The following is a 23253-nucleotide window of genomic DNA, read 5'->3' as shown; positions in this document are numbered from 1 at the left end:
GGCTGCCCACGGCACGGCCACACTGTCACCGCCGTGACATCACCGTGACATCGCCGCTTCCTGTGGCTCCTGCCAGAGGAACCTGCGGGCCCGGGCACAGATGGCATCTGCCGGCCACCAGCACCACTGACACTCCCCGGCCACCAGCGCTGGTGACACTGGTTGGCCACCCACCATGCCACCAAAAGTGGGGTTTTCTACCCCAAAATCAGGTCTGGCCCCACCGACCAGGAAGGGTTAATGGGGGACTGGATCCATCCAGGGGACATGGCCCGGAGGGGGTGGCATGGGAGCTGGAGTGAGGACGGGGAGGGACACGGGGACAAGGAGGGTGCAAGGGGGACACAGGGGATGGAGATGACATGGGACATGGGGGATGTGGGGACATGGGACATGGGGGACACCAGGGACAGGGGGACATGGGGACAAGGGGACACAGGGGACAGGGGGACATGGGGGATGTGGGGACAAGGGGGACACCGGGGACAGGGGGACATGGGAGATATGGGGACACAGGGACAAGGGGACACAGGGGACAGGGGGACATGGGGCTGTAACAGGCCGGGCCGGATCCTGCACGGGGGCGGGTGGCAGCGGTGGCATTTCCTCATGGTGGCCTTGGCCAAGCAGCCACATGTGTCACCGGGAGGGGTTGGCCAGTGTCGCCCTGGGTGTCCCAGCACCCCCGAGAACACACATTCCCCCCGCCCAGGGACACCGGGGACACCGGGCATGGGGGCACCACGAGGATGGCGGGTCCTGGCGGGGGTGCCCCCCCCCCGCCCCGCCCCGGGTGGCTGGTGGGTCCCCAGAAGGACACGGGGACAAGGGTGATGGTGCCACCCTCTGCGCAGGTGCCACCGTGGAGAAGCGAAAGTGCGAGTGGGGGAGGACAGAGGTCACCGGGGAGGGACCACACCCGCCCGTGGGAGCAGCAGCACCCAGGGACCTACCACCCAGCACCCCCCAACACCCCGGGGACCCCCGGCCTCCATGGACCTGCAGCCCCCCATCATCAACCCTGTGAGTGGAGGTCTATAGGGCCTGGGGGGTTGTATGGGGCTCGGAGCGCCCTACGGGGCTGGGGGGGGATCCCATGGGGAGGGGGGAGCCCCATGGGGCTGGCAGGGACCCTACAGGGTTGAGGGGGACCCTATGGGGAGGGGGGACCCTGTGGGGCTGGGGGAGGCTGGTGGGTCTATATAGAGTGGGGGGTGCTGTATGGTGCTGGGGGCCCAGGGGGGTGCATGGCGGGGGGCAGCAGTGACCTCTGGCCTCGGTGTGTCCCCCCCCGGGGCCACTGTGTCCCAGTGTGACCCCACCCCGTCCCTGTCCCCATCCAGCGCGTCCCCTTCCTGGGGTACATCTTCGGGGGGCTGAGCAAGGGGAAGATGGTGATAATCCAGGGGCGGATCCAGCCCAAGGCAAAGAGGTGGGTACACCCCCCAGTAACCCCCCCAGTACCCTGTCCCAGCAGCCACACCCCAGAACTGGCCGGGCGCCATGGGGAAGGGCAAAGGTTCGGTGGCAGCAGGCGGGGGGAGAGTACGGGGGGGGGGGGTAACTGGGGGCAGGGAGGGAGGGTTGGGGGTCTGGAGGGGTCCCCAAGTTGAGGGGGGGAGAAGAGGGGGGCTGGAGGGTCTCCAGGCCGGGGAGGGGGTTGGAAGGTGCCCCCCAACCCCATGGAAATGGGGAGGTGGGGCAGGGGGTCCCCAGTCATGGGCTGGGGACGGGTGTCTGGGTGCCCCCCACCCACGGGTGCCTCTGGGCAGGTTCACGGTGGCCCTGCGCTGCGCGGGGGGCGAAATCGCCCTCCACCTGAATGCCCGTTTCAACCCGGGGGTCACCCTGGGCTGCAACGCGGTGCTGGGGGGGCTGTGGGGGGACGAGGAGTTCTGCACCCCCCCGCCCTGCGGCCTCCACCCCGGGGGGGCCCTCGAGATCCTCATCAACGCCCAGGAGTGCGGCTACCAGGTGGGACACCCCCCCCCCAGACGCAGGTGCCCCCCACCCCTGGCAGTGGGTGCCCAGGCCCCCGGTGCCCGCCTTTGGGTGCTCTGACCCCCAGGCGGGTCACCGCGCCATCCCCGCAGGTGGCAGTGAACGGGCAGCATGCGCTGGAATTCCTGCACCGCCTGCCCCTCGCCAGCGTCCAGGCCCTCGATGTCACTGGAGACGTCACCCTCACCAGTGTCACCTTCACCGTGAGCACCCCCAGCCCCACCCCGGGGTGCTGCCCCCCAGCAGGGCCCTCCAAGGGGGGGGCGGATGGGGACATCCAGGGGTTGGGGACATCTGGGGGGGGGCACAGAGACCTCCATGGAGATGTCTGAGGGTGTTGGGGACATCCAAGAGATTGGGGACATCCAGGGGTTGGGGACATCCAGGGGTTGGGGACATCTGGGGGGGAGACAGAGACCTCCATAGAGACATCTGAGGGGGATGGGGACATCCAGAGGATTGGGACCCAAGGGGTTGGGGACCCAAGGGGTTGGGGACATCTGTGGGGGGGACAGAGACCTCCATGGAGACGTCTGAGGGTGTTGGGGACATCCAAAAGATTGGGGACATCCAGGAGTTGGGGACATCCAGGGGTTGGGGACATCTGGGGGGGACAGAGACCTCCATGGAGACATCTGAGGGTGTTGGGGACATCCAGAGAATTGGGGACCCAAGGGGTTGGGGACCCAAGGAGTTGGGGACATCTGTGGGGGGGACAGAGACCTCCATGGAGACATCTGAGGGGGTTGGGGACATCCATGGGGGTTGGGGACATCAAGGGGGCTTGGGGACATCCACGGCGGGGTCAGGGGACATGCAGGGTGGTGGCCCCGTCCCAATGCCCCATGTCCCTCTGCCCCCCAGCAGGCAGGTGCAGGAGTCATGGTGCCGGTGCCCCCCCCCCCGGTGACCCCTGTGAGTTTTGGGGTGGGGGCCAGGGTGCTGGGGCACCCAAGGGTGGGAGTGTCATCCCCCCCCAGGTGTGGGGGTGCTGGGGGACCCTGGGGCCAGCCCATGGGTGCTGGGGGGCGGGGGGGCACAGAGGGTTGGTGGGTGGGTGTGTGGGTGCACAGAACCACGGGAGCACCCACGGTCTCTCCCGCCAATCCCGTGGTGCTCAGCACCCAGCGGGCTCAGCTGGGGGCACCCATGGGTGACCCTCCCCCAGCACCCACTCTCCTCCTCCCGCAGCTCTACACACCGGTGACCATCAGCAACCCGGTGAGCGCAGGGTGAGGGTGGGTGGCGGTGAGTGTTGGCGGGGATGGGGGGGGCCCCCGGGGACTGACGGGTGTCCCCGCAGAGCATCCCCCTCCACGTGGCGCTGAGCAAGGGGCCCTCGGGCCTCATCCAGACCATCACCATCGTGGGCACCGTCCACCCCAACGCTGACAGGTCAGGGTGCTGAGTGGGGTAAAGGTGCTGCAGGATTTGGGGTGCCTGGGAGCCCAGGGCTGGGTGCTCCAGGGCTGGGTGCCCAGTGGTGGGTGCTGGATGGGTGCCCCCCGTTGCAGGTTCCACGCCAACCTGTGGAGCAGCAGCTTGGGGGACGTGGTGCTGCACGTCAACCCCCGCCTGCGTGAGTCCGTGCTGGTGTGCAACACCCGGCGCTGCGGGTGCTGGGGCCCCGAGGAGCGGCACACGGCGGGCGCCATGCCCTTCCAGCGCGGGCAGCCCTTCCAGGTGAGCCGCTGGCGCCAGGCCAGAGCCTGGGCCTGGGCCTGGGCCTGGGTGTGGCCTCGTTGTGATCCCAGTCCTGGTCCCAGTCCTAGTCCTGGTCCTGATTCTGTTCCTGGACATGAGCACGGTCCTGGTTTTGGGCCTGGTTGTGATCCCAGTCCCAGTCCTAGTCCAGGTTCTGGTCCTGGACATGGTCACCATCTTGGTCCTGATCTCAGTCCAGATCCTGATCCCAGTTCTGGTCCTGACTGATACTAATCCCCGTCCTAGTCCTAGTCTGGGACATGGGCCTAATCCTGGTGCTGGTCCCCGCCCCTGTCCCAGTGCTGGTCCTTGTCGTGGCCACCACCCAGGTGCTCGTCCTGATCCCAGAGCTCATGCTGGGCCCAGTCCACTGGTAGTGGTCCCAGTCCCAGTCCTGGTCCCAATCCTGGTCCTGATCCCAGAGCTGATCCTGAGACCCATCCTGGTTGTGGTCCTGATCCTGGTTTTGGGCTCAATCCCTAAAGTCCTAAACCAGTTCCAGTCCCAATCCTGGTCCCAACGCAGCTCCTGCTCCTGGTTGTAGCCTGGATTGGGGTGGGTGTCCCCGGGGCGGGTGTCCCTGGGGCGAGTGTCCCTGGGGTGGGTGTCCCTGGGGTGGGTGTCCCCGAGGCGTGTGTCCCCAGGGCGGGTGTCCCTGGGGTGGGTGTCCCCGGGGCGGGTGTCCCCAGAGCGGGTGTCCCCGCGGTGGGTGTCCCCAGGGTGGGTGTTGACCCCGGGGTGAGTGACCCCAGGGCCAGGGGGTGCGTGTCCCTGACCCCCGTGGTGACACTGGGGCCGCGCAGCTGGAGATCCGGCCGCAGATCCAGGCCTTTGCCCTGTGGGTGAACGGGCGCCATGTCTGTGACTACCACCACCGCCTGCCGCCCACCTCCATCGACCAGCTGGAGGTGACCGGGGACGTCACCCTCGCCTGCGTCAAGTGCTGAGTCGCCGCCGGGGATACCCACCACGGCCACCGGGCTCGGGGACTGGGATGAGGGTGGGGCTGGGGCCAAGGACAGGGTGTCTCCGGGCAGGGGCCACCCCAGGCCTGTCCCCTCTCTGTCCCTGGGAGGTGCCGCCATGGGCCTGCGGGACCCCGCGGGGGTCCCCATTAAACCAGTCGCCAGCGACCAGCGTGTCCCCGTGTCCCTGGGGTGGGCGGGGGGGGGGACACACACGACATCGGAGCCCCCCTGGGATGGAGGAGAGGGAGGCCCTGAGGTTGGGGACAGAGGACACCGGGGCTGCAACCGGTCCCCCCAGCAACCCCATCCCCTCCCAGTGCCCCCAGTCCCTCCCAGTGCCCCCCGCCGCCATGCTCCCCCTCCCGCCGCCAGGGGGCGGAGCACAACGCCCTCCCCGCTGCCACCCCGCGCATGCGCAGAGCGCTGGCAGCGCCCGGCCCGCCATGCCGAGTGCGGGCACTTCCGGGTGGCGGCCGCGCCGCTGCACGTGACGCGGCCGCGCGTCATGTGACCTGCGGCGGCGCCGGGCATGAGGTGGGAGATTTTTGGCGGGGACGGGGTGTGGAGGGCAAGGCCTCAGGGGTTGGGGGTCCCCGTGAAGGTCTGGGGAGTCCCCTGTGGGGCTGGGGGGGTTCCCAGGGGTCACTGGGGAGGGCTGGGGGGGGTCCCTGCGGGGGTGGGGGGGCACCAGAGGTCACTGTAGGGGGCTGGGGGGGTTCCCGGGGGCCTGGGGGGGCCCCAGGAGTCACTGTAGGGGGCTGGGGGGTTCCCGGGGGGGCCCCAGGAGTCACTGTAGGGGGCTAGGGGGGGTCCCGTGGGGCTGGGGGCGGGGCCAGGGGTCACTGTGGGTTTCTGGGGGGTCCCCGTGAGGCTGGGGGGGAGTCCCGAGGCGCTGTGGGGGCCCCAGGGATTACTGAGGAGGGCTGGCGGGGTCCCGGGGGGGCTGGGGGGAGCTCAAGGGTCACTGGGGAGGGCTGGGGCGGCCTCAGGGGTCACTGTGGGTTTCTGGGGGGGCCCCGTGGGGCTGGAGGGGGTCCTGTGGGGCTGGAGGGGCTCCAGGGGTCATTGTGGGTTTCGGGGGGGGGGGGCCGGGGGGCTTGGGGGGTTCAAGCACGGAGAGGGGGGAGGGCAGACACTCTGCAAGTCCCAGGGGCCAAGCCCGGAGCACCCATCGCCCCCCCGCCCGCCCAGGTTGGGGCCACTTTGGGAGTGCTGACCCCCTCATGCCCCCCCCCAGGCCATGGCCGCCCCGCGCCCCCCCAGGGTGGTGCCGGGAGAAGCGTCTGAGAGCGACTCGGAGCCGGAGCTGCCGGGGGGGGCGTCCGGGGGGGCCCGCGGGGCTGGGCTGAAGGTGCCGGGTGAAGCCTCCGAGACTGAAGATGAGGAGGAGGAGGAGGAGGGGGGGGGTCAGAGGCCGCCGCCGCCCCTGGCGCTGACAGAGGAGCCGGCGGAGGTTTGGGGGGGCGGCCGGGGGGGCCCCTCGCTGCTGCAGCAGCGACTGCAGGAGGGGTCGGGGCGGCTGCGGGGGGCGGTGGGCAGCGCCCTGCGGCAGAGCTACGGCAGCGCCGCGCGGCACCTGGGGGGGCTGGGGGGGGCCCTGGGCCGGGCGCAAGCGGCCGCCGCCGCCGCCGCCCACTGCCTGCGCCTGGCGCGGCGCGACCTGCGGGCCGTGGCCGCCACCGTCGACATCGTCACTGCCTGCCGCCTCCTGCCAGACATCCGCGGGCAGCTGCCGGCGCTCTGACCCGCACCGGGACCCGGCGCCGTGGCCACTGTCCTTGGCACCGGGATCGGGCGCCGTGGCCACCTTCTTCGTCGCCGGAATTTGGCATTGCAGCTGCAATCTTGGGTACCGTGGCCACTGTCTTTGGCACTGGGATCGGGCACCGTGCCCACCGTCCTCATGGCCGGGATCTGGCACCATGACCCCCAGGATTGGGCACCGTGGCCACCGTCCTCGTGGCCGGGATCTGGCACTGTGACCCCTGTGCTTGGCACCAGGATCGGGCACCGTGGCCACCGTCCTCGTAGCCGGGATCTGGCACCATGACCCCCATGCTCGGCACCAGGATCGGGCACCATGGCCACCATCCTCGTGGCCGGGATCTGGCAACGTGACCCCCAGGATCGGCACCAGGATCGGGCACTGTGGCCACCACCCTTGGCACTGGGATCTGGCACTGTGGCTACCGTCCTTGTCACTGGCATTGGGCACCGCAACCCCCGTCCTCAGGGCCAGATCTGGCACCGTGGCCACTGTCCTTGTGCTGGCGACGCCACTGGGATTGTGCACTGTGGCCACCATCCTCATCACCACGACCTGGCACTGTGGCCACCATCCTGGGCACCAGGACTGGGCGCCGTGGCCAACTGTCCTCCGGTGGTGGCACCAGGATCTGGCACCATGGCCACTGTCCTCATCACCGGTGGCCTCCTGGCACCGCGGGCTCCCTGGCCCCCACAGGGGTTGATCACCACTGTGGGTGTGGTTGTCACCGAGCCATGGCCGTCCCCAAAGCCCTCTGTGCCGTGGTGACGTCGGTGCCGGTGCGGCCACGGTGGCACCAGACACCCCCCCGGGAACCTGTGTGCTTGGGTGACATTGTCACTGGTGTCACCGTCACCGAACTGCAGCCCTAGGCCAGTTCTGGCCACCGTTGTCCCCAAATGCCACTGGTGTGTGACATGGAGCTGAATAAAAGCCGTGAGGGTGGCACAGCCACAGCCAGGAGCTTGGCTAGCGCTGTGGGGACAGCGGTGTCACTGCAGGGGGCACAGGGACACCCCAACAGGGTAGAGGTGACACAGGGGTGATTGTGACCTTTGAACTGGGTGGCCCATGGCACAAAACTAGTAGCCTGGGCCACGTTCTCTCTGTTCCCCAGGGCCTGGCACTGTCCCTTGTCACCCGCTGGTGTCCCCAGGATGTGGCGTGGGGGAGGGAGGACAGTGCAGGGGGGACACGTGGCCCCCCCCCAAGAAGCAGGATGCACCGTGGGGGCCACACTAGGGTTTATTTGGGGGGGATGATGACATGCACTCGCCCCACGCCAGCGCTGTCACCCCCTGGGGACACAGGGAGGGGTGAGGGTCCCAGGGGGCGGTTTGGGGGGGTCCCGGGGGTGTCACGTGTGCGTGTCCAGCTTGTCCATGTACTCCTGCAGCGCCTGCAGCCGGGCGTCGATCTCGGCCAGCTCGGCCGAGGGCTCCTCGTAGTTCTCTGAAGGAGAAAGGGGGGGTGGGGCAGAAGAAAATGGGTTAAAAAAGGCTTGAATTGGGGTGGGGGGCACCCCAAAAATGGCGGGGGGGGCTCACCTTTACCAGTGACAACGCTGCGCATGGGCGGCTTGCGGCTGGTGGCTGGGGGAAGGGCCTGGGGGGGTTGGAGAGATGAGGTGGGGGTCACAGCGGTGTGTGTGACCCCCCCGCCGCGGTCACCCCGCTTTGGGGGCACGGGGGAGGACCCCGAGGAAAAGGGGGGGGGGCTGGGGGCGGGTCCCACATGTTGGAGGGGGGCACTCACCACGCCGGGGCCGTTGCAGGACGAGGCGCTCAGGGGTGTCCGGCTGCGAGTCGCCCTCCTGCCCCTGCCAGAGTTCATGGGGGGGTTAAGGGGGGCTCGGGAGGGTTGGGGAGGGCTCGGGGGGGGCTCAGGGTGCCCCAGTTACCTGGGGGGCAGGGTCTTAGGGCGCTCGTCGGCGTCGCTGCCGGAGCTCACAGCCGAGCGCCAGCTGCAGAAACTTTCAGCTGGGAGGGGGAGAAAATGGGGGGAGAAAATGGGGGGAGAAAAGTGGGGGCATTGGGGGGAACTGGGGGAGCCCCAGCACTCAGCAGGTGCCCCCCACCCATCCCCATGCCCCCCACTCACCCGAGGAGCTGCGCCCGCGGCTCCTCGCTGGGCTGGTGCTGCCGAAAGCCGCCGCCCGCTGCTGACTGCACCCAAGAGGGATGGCGGTGAGAGGGTGAGGGGGTCCTCAAGCAAGAGGGGGAGCCCCCAAGCTGGGGGGGGCCCCCCTGAAGCACCAGGGGAGGCAGGAGACAGGGACAGCGCCAACGCAGGTGTCACCACTTACTTTTTAAGCTCTTTCTGCCGGCGCTGCCGGGCCCTGATGAAGGCGGTGGGGTCAAAGCGCGGTGGGCGGGGGCCTGGCGGGGAGAAAAGAGGGCATTGGGGTGGGGAGGGGGTAAACCGTGCCCCCTCCCCACTTCTCCCTGCGTCCCTCCAAGAGTGTCCCTCACCTGCAGGCGACGGGGACCGTGGTGGGGGGCGGCCCTGGCTGCCACTGCGGCTCTCCCGGAATGCCGAGCGTGGACCGGAGATGGAGCGTCGCTCCTGGGGAGGGCTGCCAAGGAGGGAGGGGGCTCAGGGGGACACCCCACGCTTGTGGGGGGCCCCCCGCACCCCCCAGCACAGCCTCACCCCCTCTTGCAGGTGGCCAGCTCGGCCATCAGGCTCTTCACCCGCAGCTGCAGCCTCTGCTCCGACGCCTTCGTCTCTGCCAGCTGCAAAACGGAGGAAGGCGGGGGGGGGAGTAGGGAAACAATCAGTTGTACCACCAGCGGCCCCCCTGGTGCCACCAGCAGCCCCCTCCACGCACCTCGGCGCGCAGCTGCCGGTGGTCGCGCTGGTGCCGCGTTTTCTCCTGCAGCAGCTCGTCCTCCAAACGCCGCGTCGCCCGCCGCAGCGCCGTCTCCGCCACCTGCTTCTCCTCCTGCACCCGCTGCAGCCTGGCAGCGCCGGGGACAAAAGGAAAAAGAACAAAAAAGGGGTTTGGGGGGGTCCCTCCGGCCCGGGAGGGTCCCCGGTCCCTTCCCAGTGACGCTCACTCATTCCGCAGGCGCCGGATCTCGGCGTCCCGGCGATCCTCGCCGCGGCGGGTGCGGAGCTGGGCCAGCTCCTCCCTCAGGTCCCGCACCAGCCGGCGCAGCGCGGCAGGATCCGGCCTCCCCACGTAGGGCAGCGGCAGCGGGTAGTGGATCCTGGGGAAGAGCCGTGAACACCCCCGCGCAGACGTGTGACCCCCCTTGGATCGCGTGGCGGCGCGTCCCCCTCAGCTGCCATCACCTGTCGAACTCGACCGAGTAGATGAGGATGAGGTAGCGCTTGGCACCGAGCGGGGAAGCGGTGGAGACGGGGGGCCGGGCGCTCACCCCCATCTTCCGGCTGCGCAGGGTCTCCAGGTCGGCGTAGGTGAGGAGATCCAGGCTGACCGAGTCGCTGCTCTGCGGACGGGAAAAGTAAAAAATTTTAAAAAATTAAAAAAAAAAAAAAAAAAAAGAGAGCGGGGGTGCTGTTTAGTGAGACACCCCCCCCCGCCCCCCCAAAAAAACCCACACCTGTCTCAGCGCCGACTCCAACATGCTGCAGAAAATCCCAAACTGCTTGAAATTGCCCGTTTTGTGCGTCAGGTCCTCGATGACTGTAGAAATAAAAGGGGGAATTGGGAAAACATTCGTGCGGCGGGAGAAAGGATCCCCCCCAGCGCCCCCTCCAAGGACTTACAAGCGGCGTCGAACTCCCCCCTCCACTGCTCGGAGGTGAGGGGAGCCTCCACCTCCACCTCCAGCGTCGAGCGGGCGAGCGTCAGCCGCACGGTGTGAGCCCCGTGCCGGAAGGCACAGTCGGCCTGTAGGTACCGCGGCTCCTCCATGGCCCTGGGGGGGGTCTGCACAATACAGGGGGGCGCCCCCAGAGGTCAGGGGGCAACCCCAGGAGATGGCTGGGGGGTGACCCTGGGGAAGGGGGAGCCAAGTCCGAGCGGCTCGGAGGAAAGTTGGGGGGGTGGGGGGTAGGGGGGTGGCGGATTTGGGGGTGTATGGATGTGGGGAGGGTGCAGCAGTGAGGGGGACAGGCAGAGGGGACCCCAGGGCGTGTGGAGGGCAGGGCTGGGGGGGGGTGAAGGGGTACAGGGAGCACAGATGGACCTGGGGGGGGGGGCGAGGGCTGTGGGGACTGTTCGGGGGGGATGTTTGGGGGTTCGGGGGGAACTGTTCGGAGTTCGGGGGAGTTGTTCGGGGGTCGGGGGGCTGTTCGGGGTTCGGGGGTCCCGGCAGGGCCCAGGACGGGGCGGGGGCTGGTTTGAGCGGCCCCGGCTGGGGGGGCCCGTCCCGTGGGGGTGTTGAGGCGGTGGATACCGGGGTAAGCCCGGCCTGGGTGGTGCTGGGGGCCGGAGAGCCCCGCCCCGCTGCCGGTACCGGTCACTCACCGGCGGCCGCGCTCCTCCGTCTCCTCTGCCACAGCCACGCCCCTTGCGCCGCGCTCCCCCGCCCCACTGGCCGGCCACGCCTCGCTCCGCCGTCTCATTGGCTCCAGCCGCCGCCTGTCACCGTCCTCCAGGCGGCCGTTAAGCCGCGTCACGCCCCGCCCCTGCTGCCCTCCAGCCTCCCGCTTCTTATTGGCTGTCGGACGTAGCCCGTATCCCGCCTCCGCAGAGCCATTGGTGGCTGCTGCTTTCAGTCATTCCGCTGGGAAGGGGAGGAGCGACTCGCCTCTCTGGCGCCCCCTGCTGGGAAGGAGCCGCGAGTCGCGGGGAGGCCCCGCCCCTTGACATTGATTGACCAAGGTCTGGCCACGCCCCTCCAGTTGCGACCTGCCGCGCCGGCTCCGCCCATGGGCGGGGACTGGGGGAGCGGGGCGGGGTCCCCTGGGGCTGGGGGAGGCACGACGGGGGGCGGTGCCCAGCGGGGCCGGGGGGAACTGAACCGCAAACCGGTTTCATTAACCGGGGACAGGGCGGGGCGCGGGACCCCCAGAGCGCCCCAACGTCCGGGGGTGCCGCCCCGCAAACCGGGACCACCGGACACCCCCCGGGCCGCCTCGGAGCGCTCTGGGGGTATCGAACCCCGAAAACGGGCGAGGGGGGGGGCAAAGGGTGTTCCCAGCGTGCCCCCCACCCGGCTCCCAGCGGCCCCTCCCGGCGGGGCTGGGGCCGTGGGGCCGCGGCGCAGCACGACGGACAGAGTCGGTACCGCTGTGGGCGGGGCGGGGTCGAGACAGCGGAGGAGGCGGGGCTCTCACGCGCTCTGCTCTGCGCAGGCGCAGTCCCGCCCCTCGCCCGCGCAGTCCCGTTCTTTCGCCTGCGCATCCGTAGCTCCGCCCCCTATCCCGCACACGCGCAATCGCGCCCCTCTACCCGCGCAGGCGCGGCTCCGCCCCCTCTCCCCGCGCAGGCGCGGTGCCGCCCCGCCGTCCCGTCCCGTCCCGCCGCGCTCCGGCGGCCGCTTTAAGCCGCGCGCGGCCGGTAGGCGAGCGGCGGGCGGGGAGTTTGTGTGGAGGCGGGCCCCATGGGGGCGCCGCTCTGAGCCGGGACCCTCCGGGGGGCGCCGTGTGCGTGTGGGGACGCTCCGAGGGGGTTCCGGCCCGGAGGAGCCGGCGCGGCGGGAGGGGGCCGCGGGCCCGGGGGCGGCGGCGGCGGCGGCCCCGCCATGTCGTGGCGGCGTCAGTGGTGTTACCTCTGCGACCTGCCCAAGATGCCCTGGGCCGTGGTGTGGGACTTCAGCGAGGCCGTTTGCCGCGGCTGCGTCAACTTCGAGGGCGCTGACCGCATCGAGCCGCTGCTGGCGGCCGCCCGCCGCCTCCGCCACCGCCACGCCGAGACGCGGCCCCGCGACGCCGCGCCGGGACGCCCCGAGGAGGCGACGGCGGCGGCGGTGCCCGCGGTGCCGGTGCCGTGCCGCCCGCGCGGCGCCGAGTGCCTGGCGGAGCTGAGCGAGGCCATGCGCGGCCGTGCCGAGGACTGGCCGGGGAAGCCGCCGGCGGTGCGGGAACGGCTCGCCGCCCTCGCCGGCTGCGCCCCCTTCAACGTGCGCTTCCGCAAGGACCACGCGCTAGTGGGGCGTATCTTCGCCTTCGACGCCGCGCCCCGGCCGGGCTTCGAGTTCGAGTTGAAGCTTTTCGCGGAATATCCCTGCGGCTCCGGCAGCGTCTACGCTGGGGTGCTGGGCCTGGCCAAGCAGATGTTCCAGGACTGCCTGCGCGTGCCCGGCAAAGCCATTTCCTCTGGCTACAAGTACCTGGAGTACGAGAAGTGCCAGGGCAGCGGCGACTGGCGCCTCTTGGGCGAACTCTTCACCGAGGCCGTCCGCTTCTTCCGCCACCCACCGGCGCCCGACGCGTTACCGCAGCAGCACCCGCCGCCGGCACCGCTGCGCCGCCGGCGCAAAGCGTCGCCCGAACCGGATGAACCCCGCCCGCACCGGCAGCACCCGCCGAGCGAATCGTTGCCAGAGGAGCCTCACGGCGTCCGGCGCCTGCCCGAAGAGCCGCCAGCGCTGTGCTGCGGTTTGTGCCGCCACCGGTTGGAGGACACCCACTTCGTGCAGTGCCCCTCGGTGCCAGCACATCGCTTCTGTTTCCCCTGTGCCCGACGCGCCATCCGGGCGCGGGGGGCCGGCGCCGAGGTGCATTGTCCCAGCGGCGGCCGCTGTCCCCTGGCCGGTTCCGGCCTCCCCTGGGCCTTCATGCAGGGTGAGATCGCCGCCATTTTGGCCGGCGACGTCCGCGTCAAGCGGGAGCGGGACCCCTGAGGACCCCCTCCCTGTGTTATTTTGGTAGGTCCTACCGTAACCTGCTCCCTTCACCTCGGGAGGGGGGTGATAAGTGCCTGTCCCCTGGGGAGGGGCGCCCCAACGCTCTGGGGGATTTTGGGGGGAGGGGGTGGTGTGGGGGAGTTTTTTGGTCAATAAAGTGATGCTTTGCGGGGGGGTTTGGTTAAGCTGCGGTTTGGCTGGTTCTTGGGGGGGAAGAGGAGGGATGGGGGAGTCTTGGGGGGCAGGGGAGGGCTGGGGGGAAAAGAGGGGGTGTTAGGGGGCAAGGGGGGAGTCTTGGGGGGTGGGGGACTGAGGGGTAAGGAGGAGTTTTGGGGGCAAGGGGAGGTCTGGGGGGAAAGGGGGGGTCTTGGGGTGGGGGGATGAGCGCAAGGGGGGGGTGTTGGGGGACAAGGGGGCGTCTTGGGGCAAGGGGGGGTGGGAGGTGTTGGGGGTAAAGGGGAGTTGGGTCTTGGGTGCAGTGGGGGGGCTGAGGGGTAAGGGGGAGTCTTGGGGGGTAAGGGGAGGGCTGGGGGAGTCTTGAGGGACAAGGGGGTACTGAGGGGGGTGTTGGGGGGCAAGAGGGGAGTCTGGGGGCAAGGGGGGGTGGGGGTCTCGGGTGCATTAGGGAGGGGTAAGTGGGAGTCTTGTGGGGCAGGAGAGGGCTGGGGGGAATGGAGGGGCTGGGGGGGTCCTGGGGACAAAGGGGGGAGTCGCGGGGGGTGTTGGGTGTCACTTTGGGGGGGGGGGGGGGGTGTCCCCGCTCCCCACGTGCGCTGGGGCTCCCGCCGCGCGCGCCCCCAGTCGCGCGCTGGAGCGGCGGCGCCGCCGTCCCCCCGGCTCTGCGCATGCGCGCGGCTCCGCCCCGCCCGCCTGGGGGAGATGGAACCCGTGGGGGGCGGAGCTAGGGGAGTCCCCGCCCCCTCACCTACAGCTCCCGGTGGGCCGCGCGCATGGCGTCGCGGGGGGGCGGGGCTGCGCATGCGCGGTGGCGCTCGGAGGCCGCTGAGCGCGCGGGCGGCGGTGAGGGGCCTCAATGGGGGTCTGTGGGGCTGGGAGGGGATCTATAGGGTCTGTGGGGGGATCTATAGTGTTTGTGGGGCTGGGGAAGGGGATCTATAGGGTCTGTGGGGCTGAGGGGGATCTATAGGCTCTGTGGGGCTGGGAGGGAGAGCCATAGGGTCTGTGGGGTTGGGGGGGCATCTATAGGGTCTGTGGGGCTGGGGAGGGGGATCTATAGGGTCTGTGGGGCTGAGGGGGGGAGCTATAGGGTCTGTGAGGCTGAGGGGGGGAGCTATAGGGTCTGTGGGGTTGGGTGGGACATCTATAGGGTCTATGGGGCTGGGAGGGGTCTCTGCAGGGCAGGGGTGTCTGGAGCAAGCCTGAGGCTGTATGGGTCACGTCTGGGCTCTGTATTCCAGGGGCTTTATGACGTGGTTTTGGCCCATATAGGGCACCCCGGGGGCTGTGTGGGGCATCTTTGGGCCACATCGAGCGTCCTGAGGCCCTATAGGGCCCCACAGGGGCTGTATGTGGTATCTCTGGGCCATATAGAGCCTCGGGGGGGCCGTCGGGGGCATTAGGGACACCTCAGGGGCCCTATCAGTGGTGCCCTATAGGCTGTGATGTGGTTGTGCCCCCCAGGACGGGGTGATGGCGGGACCGGGGGGGGCCGAGGGCCCCAGCCCCCGCATGAGCGTGGCCTCCCAGTTCTTCAGCGAGGAGGAGTGCGGCAGCGACGGGATGAGCACCTCGGAGCGGGTGGGGATGGGACCCGGGGCGGGGGGGATCCCCTGGGGGGTCTGGGGGCCCAGGATCCACCTGGGGGGTCTGGGATCGGGGTGGGGGGGGTTGTCCCCTGGATCTGGGGACATGGGGGCAAATCCCCAGGTTGGGGGTGGGGGAGGATCCACCTCCCTGGCGATCTGGTTTTGGTGGCCTCCAAGGGGACACAGTGGTGGCCCTGGGGGGGGGACACACGCAGTGGGGACCCCCCCCAATGTGCCCCGGGACTGAGCAGCTTCCCACAGGTGGTGGATCTCCTCAACCAAGCGGCCTTGATCAGCAACGACGCCAAGATCAACATTCTCAAGCAGGTGAGGGCCGGGGTGGGGGCGCAGGCGGGACTGGGGGGGCAACCAGGGCTGGCAGGGGGATGTGTGTCCCCCTGTGTCCCCACCGTGTCCATTTGTCCCCAGGTGCAGGAGCTGATCATCAACAAGGACCCCACACTGCTGGACAATTTCTTGGATGTGAGCAGCGAGGAGGGATGGATCTGGGGGAACTGGGATGGATCTGTGGGGAGCTGGGATGGAGCTGGGGGAACTGGGATGGAGCTGGAGGGGCTGGGATGGATCTGTGGGGAGCTGGGATGGAGCTGGGGGAACTGGGATGGAGCTGGAGGAACTGGGATGGAGCTGGGGGAACTGGGATGGATCTGGGGGAACTAGGATGGAGCTGGGGGGGCTGGGATGGAGCTGGGATGGATCTGGGGGAGCTGGGATGGATCTGACAGGACTGGGATGGATCTGGAGGGGCTGGAATGGATCTGGGGGAGCTGGGATGGATTTGGGGGGGCCTGGGATGGATCCAGCGCAGTGCTGAGCTCCCCCGTATCGTCACCCTGCAGGAGATCATCGCCTTCCAGGCTGACAAGTCCATCGAGGTGCGGAAGTTCGTGGTGGGCTTCATTGAAGAGGCCTGGTAAGGGGGGTGGGGGGGTCCTGGTGGGGGAGCTCAGCATCATCCTGTGTCCCAGGGGGCGGTTCCTGCCCCGTCCAGGCTTTTGGGGCCAGAGGAGAAGACGTGGGTGCTGAGCACCCTCTTCCCCCTGCGGCCATCTTGCGTGTGGCCGCCCCCCACCCATTTTTATGCCATTTTCCATGCCCCCCCCCCCCCCCCCCCCCCAGCAAACGGGACATCGAGCTGCTGCTGAAACTCATCGCCAACCTCAACATGCTGCTGAAGGACGAGAACGTCAACGTGGTGAAGAAGGCCATCCTCACCATGACGCAGCTCTACAAGGTGGCCCTGCAGGTGAGGCAGCGCCCCGGGGGGGCACCCGTGAGTGCTGGGAGAGCCCAGCGAAGTCTCACCCCCCCGCCCTCCCTGCCCGCAGTGGATGGTGAAGTCCAAGGTGATCAGCGAGCTGCAGGAGGCTTGCTGGGAGATGATGGCGGCCATGGCCAGCGACATCATCCTCCTCCTCGATTCTGACAACGACGGCATCCGCACCCACGCCATCAAATTCGTGGAGGGGCTCATCATCACCCTCTCGCCCCGCATGGCTGACTCCGACGTTCCCAAACGCCACGAGAACGACATCAGCCTCGAGCGCATCCCCAAGGACCACCCCTACATCAAATACAGTGAGGCCGGGGGGCGCGGGGGGCGAGGGGGTCCCCTCGCTCAGCTGGGGACGCCCCGCTGAGCGTCCCCCCCCTGCCCCATGTCCCCTCAGACGTGCTGTGGGAGGAGGGAAAGGCCGCCCTGGAGCAGCTGCTCAAGTTCATGGTGCACCCGGCCATCTCCAGCATCAACCTGACGGCCGCGCTGGGCTCGCTGGCCACCATCGCCCGCCAGCGGCCCATGTTCATGGCCGAGGTCATCCAAGCCTACGAGACCCTCCACGGTAAAACGCTGCCTCCCCGGCGCTGTCCTGGCCCTGCAGAGGGGGTGTCCCTTGTCCCCGGGGTCCCCGCAGCCACCCCCCATGGCGCCCCTAACGTGGGGGTCCCTCCCCTCCCCTATTTGCAGCCAACCTGCCCCCGACCCTGGCCAAGTCGCAGGTGAGCAGCGTCCGTAAGAACCTGAAGCTGCACCTGCTGAGCGTCCTGCGGCACCCGTCCTCGGGGGACTTCCAGCCCCAGATCACCACCCTCCTCGTGGACCTGGGCACCCAGCAGGCCGAGATCGCCCGCAGCATGCCCAGCCCCCGCGATGCCCGCAAACGGCCCCGCGACGAGCCCGACGCCGCCCTCAAGAAGATGAAGATCGGTGAGAGCCGGGGCTGTCGCTGTCGGCCCCTCCCCAGCGGCACTATGCACCCTCGGGGCCCCTCCCTGCTTCCTCTGGGGTATAAAATGCCCCCTCGGGTCCTCCCAGTGCCCTCCCGGGGACGCTGGGGACAGGTGGTGACATTACAACCCCCGGGGTCCTCCCAGTGCCACACAGGATCCTCCCAGTCCCTGCTGGGGACAAGCGGTGGCATTAAATACGTTTCAGGTCCTTCTGGTGCCCATGAGGGTCCTCCCAGTGCCCTCCTGGGCACAGGTGGTGGCATTAAACCCCCCCTCAGGTCCTCCTAGTGTCCCCTAGATTCCTCCCAGTCCGTCCTGAAATCCTCCCAGTCCCTTCGTGGTCACAGTGGGAGTGGGTGGTGGCATTCAACTTCCCCAGTGTCCTCCCAGTGCTCTCCTGGGGAGGACTGGTGGCGCTAAACACCCTCCAGCTTCTCCCGGTGTCCCCCCGAGTCCTCCCAGTCCCTCCTGAGGTCATTCCCAGTCCCTTCCTGGTCATGCTGGGGTGGGTGGTGGCACTGAACCCCCCCCAAGTTCTCCCAGTGCTGTCCCAGGGACCATCAGTGGCACAAGATACCCCCCCTAAGTCCTCCCCCACCTCCAAGGCCGCCGCTGCCTGGCGGTGCCCGATCAAACCCTCAGGGCCAGGGCGTGACCGTGACCCCCCTCCTGACAGAGCCCCCCCTGGGCGAGGACGACGAGGACAAGGACCTGGAGCCCACGGCGGTGACGGTGCCCAAAGCAGCCGGCCAGGCCAGCGTCCCCTCTGACACAGACATCACGGCTGAGTTCCTGCAGCCGCTGCTCACCCCGGAGAACGTCGCCAACCTGGTCAGGGGACGCGGCGGAGTGGCGGGGGACACGCGGCGCTTGGAGAGGTGTGGGGGGCTGTAACGGGGTGTTGTCCCCCCGCTTCGTGCAGGTGCTGATCAGCATGGTGTACCTGCCCGAGGCCATGCCCGCCTCCTTCCAGGCCACCTACACCCCCGTGGAGTCGGCCGGCACCGAGGCGCAGATCAAGCACCTCTCCCGCCTCATGGCCACGCAGATGACGGCGGCGGGGCTTGGCCCGGGTGAGATGCAACCCCGTGTCCCCCTCTTTCCTGCACAGCAGCGCCTTTTCGGGGCGCTTGCCCCCCTCACAACAAAGAACCAGCGCTGGGATTTAGCACGATAAAGTAATAATTGATGGGATTTGGTTGCCCCCGGCACCGCTGCAGGCGTGGAGCAGACGAAGCATCTGAAGGAGGAGCCCAAGGAGGAGAAGGCGGCCAAGCCCGAGAGCGTGGTGATCAAGCGGCGGCTCTCGGCGCTGGCCCAGGGCCAGGCCATCTCTGTTCTGGGTGCCCAAGGCTCAGCTACCAACCTGCTGGAAGAAGAAGCCCCCCAGGCCAAACGCCGCCCCGAACCCATCATCCCAGCCACGCAGCCCCGGTGAGTCCCGAGGAGCCCCTCTGTGCCCCCCTGGGAGAGCCCCCCCGGGTGCTGAGGGGCTCTTTCCTCCCGCAGGCTGGCGGGCGCCGGCGGCCGCAAGAAGGTTTTCCGCCTGAGCGACGTGCTGAAGCCGCTGAGCGACACGCAGATGGAGAAGCTGAAGCTGAGTGCCGTCAAGCGCATCCTGCGCGCCGAGCGCGCCGTGGCCTGCAGTGGGGCTGCCCAGGTGTGCCCGGCACCCCCCAGCCTTGGGGCGAGCCCCCCCCCCCCCCCTCCAAAATCATCCCACCCACCCCTTTTCACCTCTCTCCCGCAGGCCCGCGTGAAGATCCTGGCCTCGCTGGTGACCCAGTTCGAGGTGCCGCTGAAGAGCGAGGTGCTGGCCTTCGTCCTCGACGACATCCGTGGACGCCTGGACCTGGCCTTCGCATGGCTCTTCCAGGAGTACAACGCCTACCTGAGCCGCTTCCCCGCCGGCAGCCTGGAGCGCTACGACGAGTGTCTCATCGGGCTCCTCGCTGGGCTCCAGGAGAAGCCAGACCAGAAGGACGGGTAGGGACGGGGCTGCAGGGGCCGGGATGGAGCTGTGGGGGCCAGGCCGGGGCCACAGGGGCTGAGATGGGGCCACAGGGGCTGGGATGGGGCCACGGAGGCCGGGACAGGGCCGTGGGGGCCAGGATGGGGCCATGGGGGCCAGGATGGGGCCATGGGGGCCAGGACGGAGCCACTGAGGCCAGGACAGGGCTGCAGGGCCAGGACAGGGTTGCAGGGGCCAGGACAGGGCCGTGGGGGCCAGGATGGGGCTGGGACGAGGCCGCGGGGGCCAGGACAGGGCCACAGGGCCAGGATGGGGCCACAGGGGCCAGGACGGTGCCACCAGCCCCTTTGCCAGGCTCCAGAGAGCCAGCGAGGTGGAATCGGCAGCTCTCGGGCTGTGAACATCCCTCCAGGTGCTTCTCGGGGTCGGCCACGTGTGTCCCCACCCCGACGGTGTCCCTTTCCCCGCAGGATTTTCACCAAAGTGGTTCTGGAAGCGCCGCTGATCACAGAGAGTGCGCTGGAGGTCATCCGCAAGTACTGCGAGGATGAGGTGGGGACCTGCGGGCTTGGGGACACGGGGACAAGCCCCGGCCTCCCTCACCCTTGTGTGTGTGTGTGTGTGTGTGTGTGTGTCCCACCATTTTTGTTAGAGCCGGACCTACCTGGGCATGTCCACACTCCGTGACCTCATCTTCAAGCGGCCATCACGGCAGTTCCAGTACCTCCACGTGCTGCTGGACCTCAGCTCCCACGAGAAGGACAAGGTACTGTCGCCCCCGCCCCGCGCCGCCCCCCGTGTCCCCGCGCCGGTTGGTGACACGCGGGGCGCCCCCCCAGGTGCGCCAGCAGGCCCTGCTCTTCATCAAGCGTATGTATGAGAAGGACCAGCTGCGCGAGTACGTGGAGAAGTTCGCCCTCAACTACCTCCAGCTCCTGGTGCACCCCAACCCCCCCTCTGTCCTCTTCGGCGCCGACAAGGACACGGGTGAGTTCCAGGGAGGGGGTGATGTCCGCCGCGGGGGGGTCCCCAGGGCTGTGGTGACGCCCCGTGTGACACAGAGGTGGCCGCGCCATGGACGGAGGAAACCATCAAGCAGTGCCTCTACCTCTACCTGGCGCTGCTGCCCCACAACCACAAACTCATCCACGAGTTGGCCTCCGTCTACACCGAGGCCATCGCCGACATCAAACGCACCGTCCTGCGGGTCATTGAGCAGCCGGTGAGACCCGCGGGGGACGGGGTTGGGGGGGGGGCACGCCGAGGGGGCGTGGTGGCCCGGTGACGCTGGTGGTGGCTCTGCCGTAGATCCGCGGGATGGGGATGAACTCACCCGAGCTGCTGCTGCTGGTGGAGAACTGCCCCAAGGGTGCCGAGACGCTGGTGACGCGCTGCCTGCACAGCCTGACCGACAAAGGTAGGGGACCAGGGGGACGTGGTGGGGCCACGCCTGGCCCGTGGTGACGTGACACCCCCCTCCGGCAGTGCCCCCCTCGCCCGAGCTGGTCAAGAGGGTCCGGGACCTCTATCACAAGCGGCTGCCAGACGTGAGGTTCCTCATCCCCGTCCTCAACGGGCTGGAGAAGGTCGGTGCGTCCCCCTCCCCTTGTGTCCCCCTCCCCTCGTGTCCCCTCCCCTCACGTCGTGTGCTCCTCCGTGCTAAGTGCTGCCGTTTTGGGTGCAGAAAGAGGTAATCCAGGCACTGCCCAAACTCATCAAGCTCAACCCCATCGTGGTCAAGGAGGTCTTCAACCGCCTGTTGGGGACACAGCATGGTAGGGGACGGGGACAGCCCGGGGACATGGGGATGGCCCTGGGGTGGGACATGGAGCCTGGCACATCCATGGGGACCATCCTGGTGCTCCCTGTGGGGACGTGGGACATCCCCGGGGTGGGACATGGGACCTTCCTGGGAGGGGACACCAGGGGCCATCCCTGGGGACCGTCCTGGTGCTCCCTGTGGGGACGTGGGACATCCTCGGGGTGGGACATGGGACCTCCCTGGGTGGGGGACACCAGAGGCCACCCCTGGGGCCACCCTGGGCCCTGGCAGCTGACCCCTCCCCGCGGTGACGGGGCCCCCCCCCGGCGCTGTCCCCCGGCAGGTGACGGCGCCTCGGCCGTGTCCCCGCTGAACCCGGGGGAGCTGCTGATCGCGCTGCACAACATCGACTCCTCCAAGTGCGACATGAAATCCATCATCAAAGGTGGGTGCTGGGGGGCTGCCTCCCCCCTCCCGCAGCCCCCCCCCCCCCCCCGGCGGGGAGGTGATGCTTTACTGTCCCCGGCAGCCACCAACCTGTGCTTTGCCGAGCGCAACGTCTACACGTCCGAGGTGCTGGCGGTGGTGATGCAGCAGCTGATGGAGCAGAGCCCCCTGCCCATGCTGCTCATGCGCACGGTCATCCAGGCCCTCACCATGTACCCCCGCCTCGGCGGCTTCGTCATGAACATCCTCTCACGGCTCATCATGAAGCAGGTCTGTCCGTCCAGCTGTCCGTCCGGCTGTCTGTCTGGCTGTCTGAGGCCTGCTGGTCCCCAGGGCGGGGCCCTCAGGGTGTCTGTCTGTCCCGTCCTGCCGTCTCTGGGTGTCATGGTGGGGGTGTCTGTCCCTCTGGGTGTCTGTCTGTCCCGTCCTGCCGTCCCTGGGTGTCACGGTGGGGGTGTCTGTCCCTCTGGGTGTCTGTCTGTCCCGTCCCGCCATCCTTGGGTGTCACGGTGGGGGTGTCTGTCCCTCTGGGTGTCTGTCTGTCCTCTCCCCGTCCCTGGGTGTCCCCCAATGGGTCTCATCCATCCCCATGGCTCCCTTTGCCCCCCCCCATCCCCCTGAGCCCCCCCTGGTTGACGATGGGGTGGGGGGTGTTTCCCCCAGCCCCCCTCTCACCCCCCTCTGCCCCCCCCAGGTCTGGAAGTACCCCAAGGTCTGGGAGGGCTTCATCAAGTGCTGCCAGCGCACGAAGCCTCAGTCCTTCCAGGTGGTGCTGCAGCTGCCCCCCCCGCAGCTGGCCGCCATCTTCGACAAGTGCCCGGAGCTGCGGGAGCCGCTGCTCAGCCACGTCCGGGCCCTCACCCCCCACCAGGTGACCCCTACCCCGCGGGGGGAGGACGCAGCACCCCCCAGCATGCACTGGGGCGAAGGGGGGGGTGTTGCGCCCCCTCCCTGACCCCCTGCGTTCCCCCCCAGCAAGCCCACATCCCCCTCTCCACCATGGCCATCCTGGAGGCTTCCGCCCGTCACGAGCCTGACACCCGCGAGGGGCCGCCCGGAGAGGTGGGGGTACATGGAGGGGGGTGTTGGGGGACCCCTCACACACCCCCCCCCCCCCCCCCGGGGCACGGGGTGAGGTGAGAACTCCCCTCACCCCCCCATCTGCCCCCCCAGGAGAAGCCCCCCCAGCAGCCCAGCGAGGAGGAGGCCAAAGGGAAGGCGGTGACCCCAGCCCCAGGGGGTGCTCCCAGCAGCGGGGCCCCCCACTCCGAGGCACCTCCCGACTTGGGGGGGGTTGACCTTGAGCCCCCCCCAATCTTCATCAGCGTCCCTGAGGATGAGGAGAGCTCGGGGGGGGCTGGGTCCCCCCCTGACACCACCCTTGACCCCCCCGCGGCCCCCCCCAAGGTACGTACCCCCTCCCCCTGTGCCCCCTACTGGTGGTGGGGGAGGGGGGGCACCATCTCTCACACATACCCCCCCCTTTTCTCTTTTTAGGACCCCCCTGCCACCACGGAGCCCCCCCTGGCTGAGGCACCCCCCAGAAGCCCCCCCTCCTCGGAGCCGCCCCCCCCCGGCACCCAGAGCCCTGAGGTGCCCCCCGGAGGGGCCCCTGATGCCCCCCCGGGGCCGGCAGAGGGTTGAGTCGGGGTGGGGGGGATGGACGGCGGGCGCCCCCCACCCCCAGGTGCTGTGCTCAATAAAGGTGTGGGAGCAGCTCTGCGGTTGTGTCTGATTTGGGGGGGACCCTGGACCGCCCCCCGCGGCCTGGGGGCACCCCCGGATATCCCCCCCTCGCCCCGTTACACTGGGGCCCTGCGGGGGACGTGGCCTGCGCGGGGTTGAGTGGCGGAA

General features: G+C 69.1%; 5 protein-coding genes across 5 annotated transcripts; 4 read left to right on the top strand and 1 right to left on the bottom strand.

Annotated features, from left to right (window-relative positions):
* The first annotated feature begins 1688 nt into the window (after window positions 1-1688).
* LOC141972729 (galectin-5-like) lies at window positions 1689-4652 on the top strand. Its single transcript, XM_074930681.1, has 7 exons — window positions 1689-1696; window positions 1773-1974; window positions 2094-2204; window positions 3193-3222; window positions 3305-3396; window positions 3516-3684; window positions 4509-4652. The coding sequence occupies exons 1-7, from the start codon at window positions 1689-1691 to the stop codon at window positions 4650-4652; spliced, it is 756 nt and encodes a 251-aa protein (XP_074786782.1).
* A 450-nt stretch (window positions 4653-5102) lies between these two features.
* BLOC1S3 (biogenesis of lysosomal organelles complex 1 subunit 3) lies at window positions 5103-7417 on the top strand. The gene is made up of 2 exons (XM_074930735.1): window positions 5103-5207; window positions 5911-7417. Exon 2 carries the CDS (start codon window positions 5914-5916, stop codon window positions 6415-6417), a length of 504 nt encoding a protein of 167 aa, XP_074786836.1. The 5' UTR covers window positions 5103-5207; window positions 5911-5913; the 3' UTR covers window positions 6418-7417.
* A 258-nt stretch (window positions 7418-7675) lies between these two features.
* Window positions 7676-10934, bottom strand: CCDC61 (coiled-coil domain containing 61). Its single transcript, XM_074930755.1, has 14 exons — window positions 10880-10934; window positions 10177-10339; window positions 10011-10093; window positions 9739-9896; window positions 9501-9653; window positions 9272-9401; window positions 9094-9176; window positions 8913-9016; window positions 8747-8819; window positions 8542-8606; window positions 8342-8420; window positions 8197-8260; window positions 7989-8046; window positions 7676-7893 (listed from the first exon to the last, which is right to left on the bottom strand). Exons 2-14 carry the CDS (start codon window positions 10322-10324, stop codon window positions 7799-7801), a joined length of 1293 nt encoding a protein of 430 aa, XP_074786856.1. The 5' UTR covers window positions 10325-10339; window positions 10880-10934; the 3' UTR covers window positions 7676-7798.
* Window positions 10935-12098: 1164 nt separating this feature from the next.
* On the top strand, window positions 12099-13199 carry IRF2BP1 (interferon regulatory factor 2 binding protein 1). Its single transcript, XM_074930680.1, has one exon. The coding sequence runs from the start codon at window positions 12099-12101 to the stop codon at window positions 13197-13199; it is 1101 nt and encodes a 366-aa protein (XP_074786781.1).
* A 928-nt stretch (window positions 13200-14127) lies between these two features.
* SYMPK (symplekin scaffold protein) lies at window positions 14128-23108 on the top strand. Its single transcript, XM_074930765.1, has 27 exons — window positions 14128-14222; window positions 14844-14960; window positions 15230-15295; window positions 15398-15451; window positions 15829-15902; window positions 16109-16235; window positions 16318-16567; window positions 16660-16830; window positions 16956-17195; window positions 17895-18049; window positions 18141-18291; window positions 18439-18652; window positions 18728-18878; window positions 18969-19204; window positions 19661-19742; window positions 19843-19956; window positions 20030-20177; window positions 20252-20412; window positions 20499-20607; window positions 20676-20776; window positions 20875-20965; window positions 21296-21397; window positions 21482-21669; window positions 22094-22270; window positions 22375-22461; window positions 22573-22806; window positions 22897-23108. Exons 1-27 carry the CDS (start codon window positions 14181-14183, stop codon window positions 23041-23043), a joined length of 3789 nt encoding a protein of 1262 aa, XP_074786866.1. The 5' UTR covers window positions 14128-14180; the 3' UTR covers window positions 23044-23108.
* The last annotated feature ends 145 nt before the right edge of the window (window positions 23109-23253 follow it).

Source organism: Athene noctua, chromosome 35 (genome assembly GCF_965140245.1).
Source record: "Athene noctua chromosome 35, bAthNoc1.hap1.1, whole genome shotgun sequence".
Lineage (NCBI taxonomy): Eukaryota > Metazoa > Chordata > Aves > Strigiformes > Strigidae > Athene > Athene noctua.
The sequence above is the reverse complement of the archived record's forward strand: the minus strand, read 5'-3'. Positions and strand labels throughout refer to the sequence as shown.

Excerpts from the sequence above, each read along its gene's own strand:
- LOC141972729 (XM_074930681.1), top strand. Across the intron at positions 1,975-2,093 it reads CCCAGGAGTGCGGCTACCAG|GTGGCAGTGAACGGGCAGCA; the intron begins GTGGGACACCCC and ends CCATCCCCGCAG. Across the intron at positions 2,205-3,192 it reads TCACCAGTGTCACCTTCACC|CTCTACACACCGGTGACCAT; the intron begins GTGAGCACCCCC and ends CTCCTCCCGCAG.
- BLOC1S3 (XM_074930735.1), top strand. The coding sequence starts at position 5,914 with ATGGCCGCCCCGCGCCCCCCCAGGGTGGTGCCGGGAGAAGCGTCTGAG.
- CCDC61 (XM_074930755.1), bottom strand. The coding sequence starts at position 10,324 with ATGGAGGAGCCGCGGTACCTACAGGCCGACTGTGCCTTCCGGCACGGG. Across the intron at positions 10,094-10,176 it reads GGGGGAGTTCGACGCCGCTT|TCATCGAGGACCTGACGCAC; the intron begins GTAAGTCCTTGG and ends TTATTTCTACAG. Across the intron at positions 8,421-8,541 it reads CCGCGGGCGCAGCTCCTCGG|CTGAAAGTTTCTGCAGCTGG; the intron begins GTGAGTGGGGGG and ends TCCCCCTCCCAG.
- IRF2BP1 (XM_074930680.1), top strand. The coding sequence starts at position 12,099 with ATGTCGTGGCGGCGTCAGTGGTGTTACCTCTGCGACCTGCCCAAGATG.
- SYMPK (XM_074930765.1), top strand. The coding sequence starts at position 14,181 with ATGCGCGGTGGCGCTCGGAGGCCGCTGAGCGCGCGGGCGGCG. Across the intron at positions 15,296-15,397 it reads AGATCAACATTCTCAAGCAG|GTGCAGGAGCTGATCATCAA; the intron begins GTGAGGGCCGGG and ends ATTTGTCCCCAG. Across the intron at positions 21,670-22,093 it reads CACGGCTCATCATGAAGCAG|GTCTGGAAGTACCCCAAGGT; the intron begins GTCTGTCCGTCC and ends TGCCCCCCCCAG.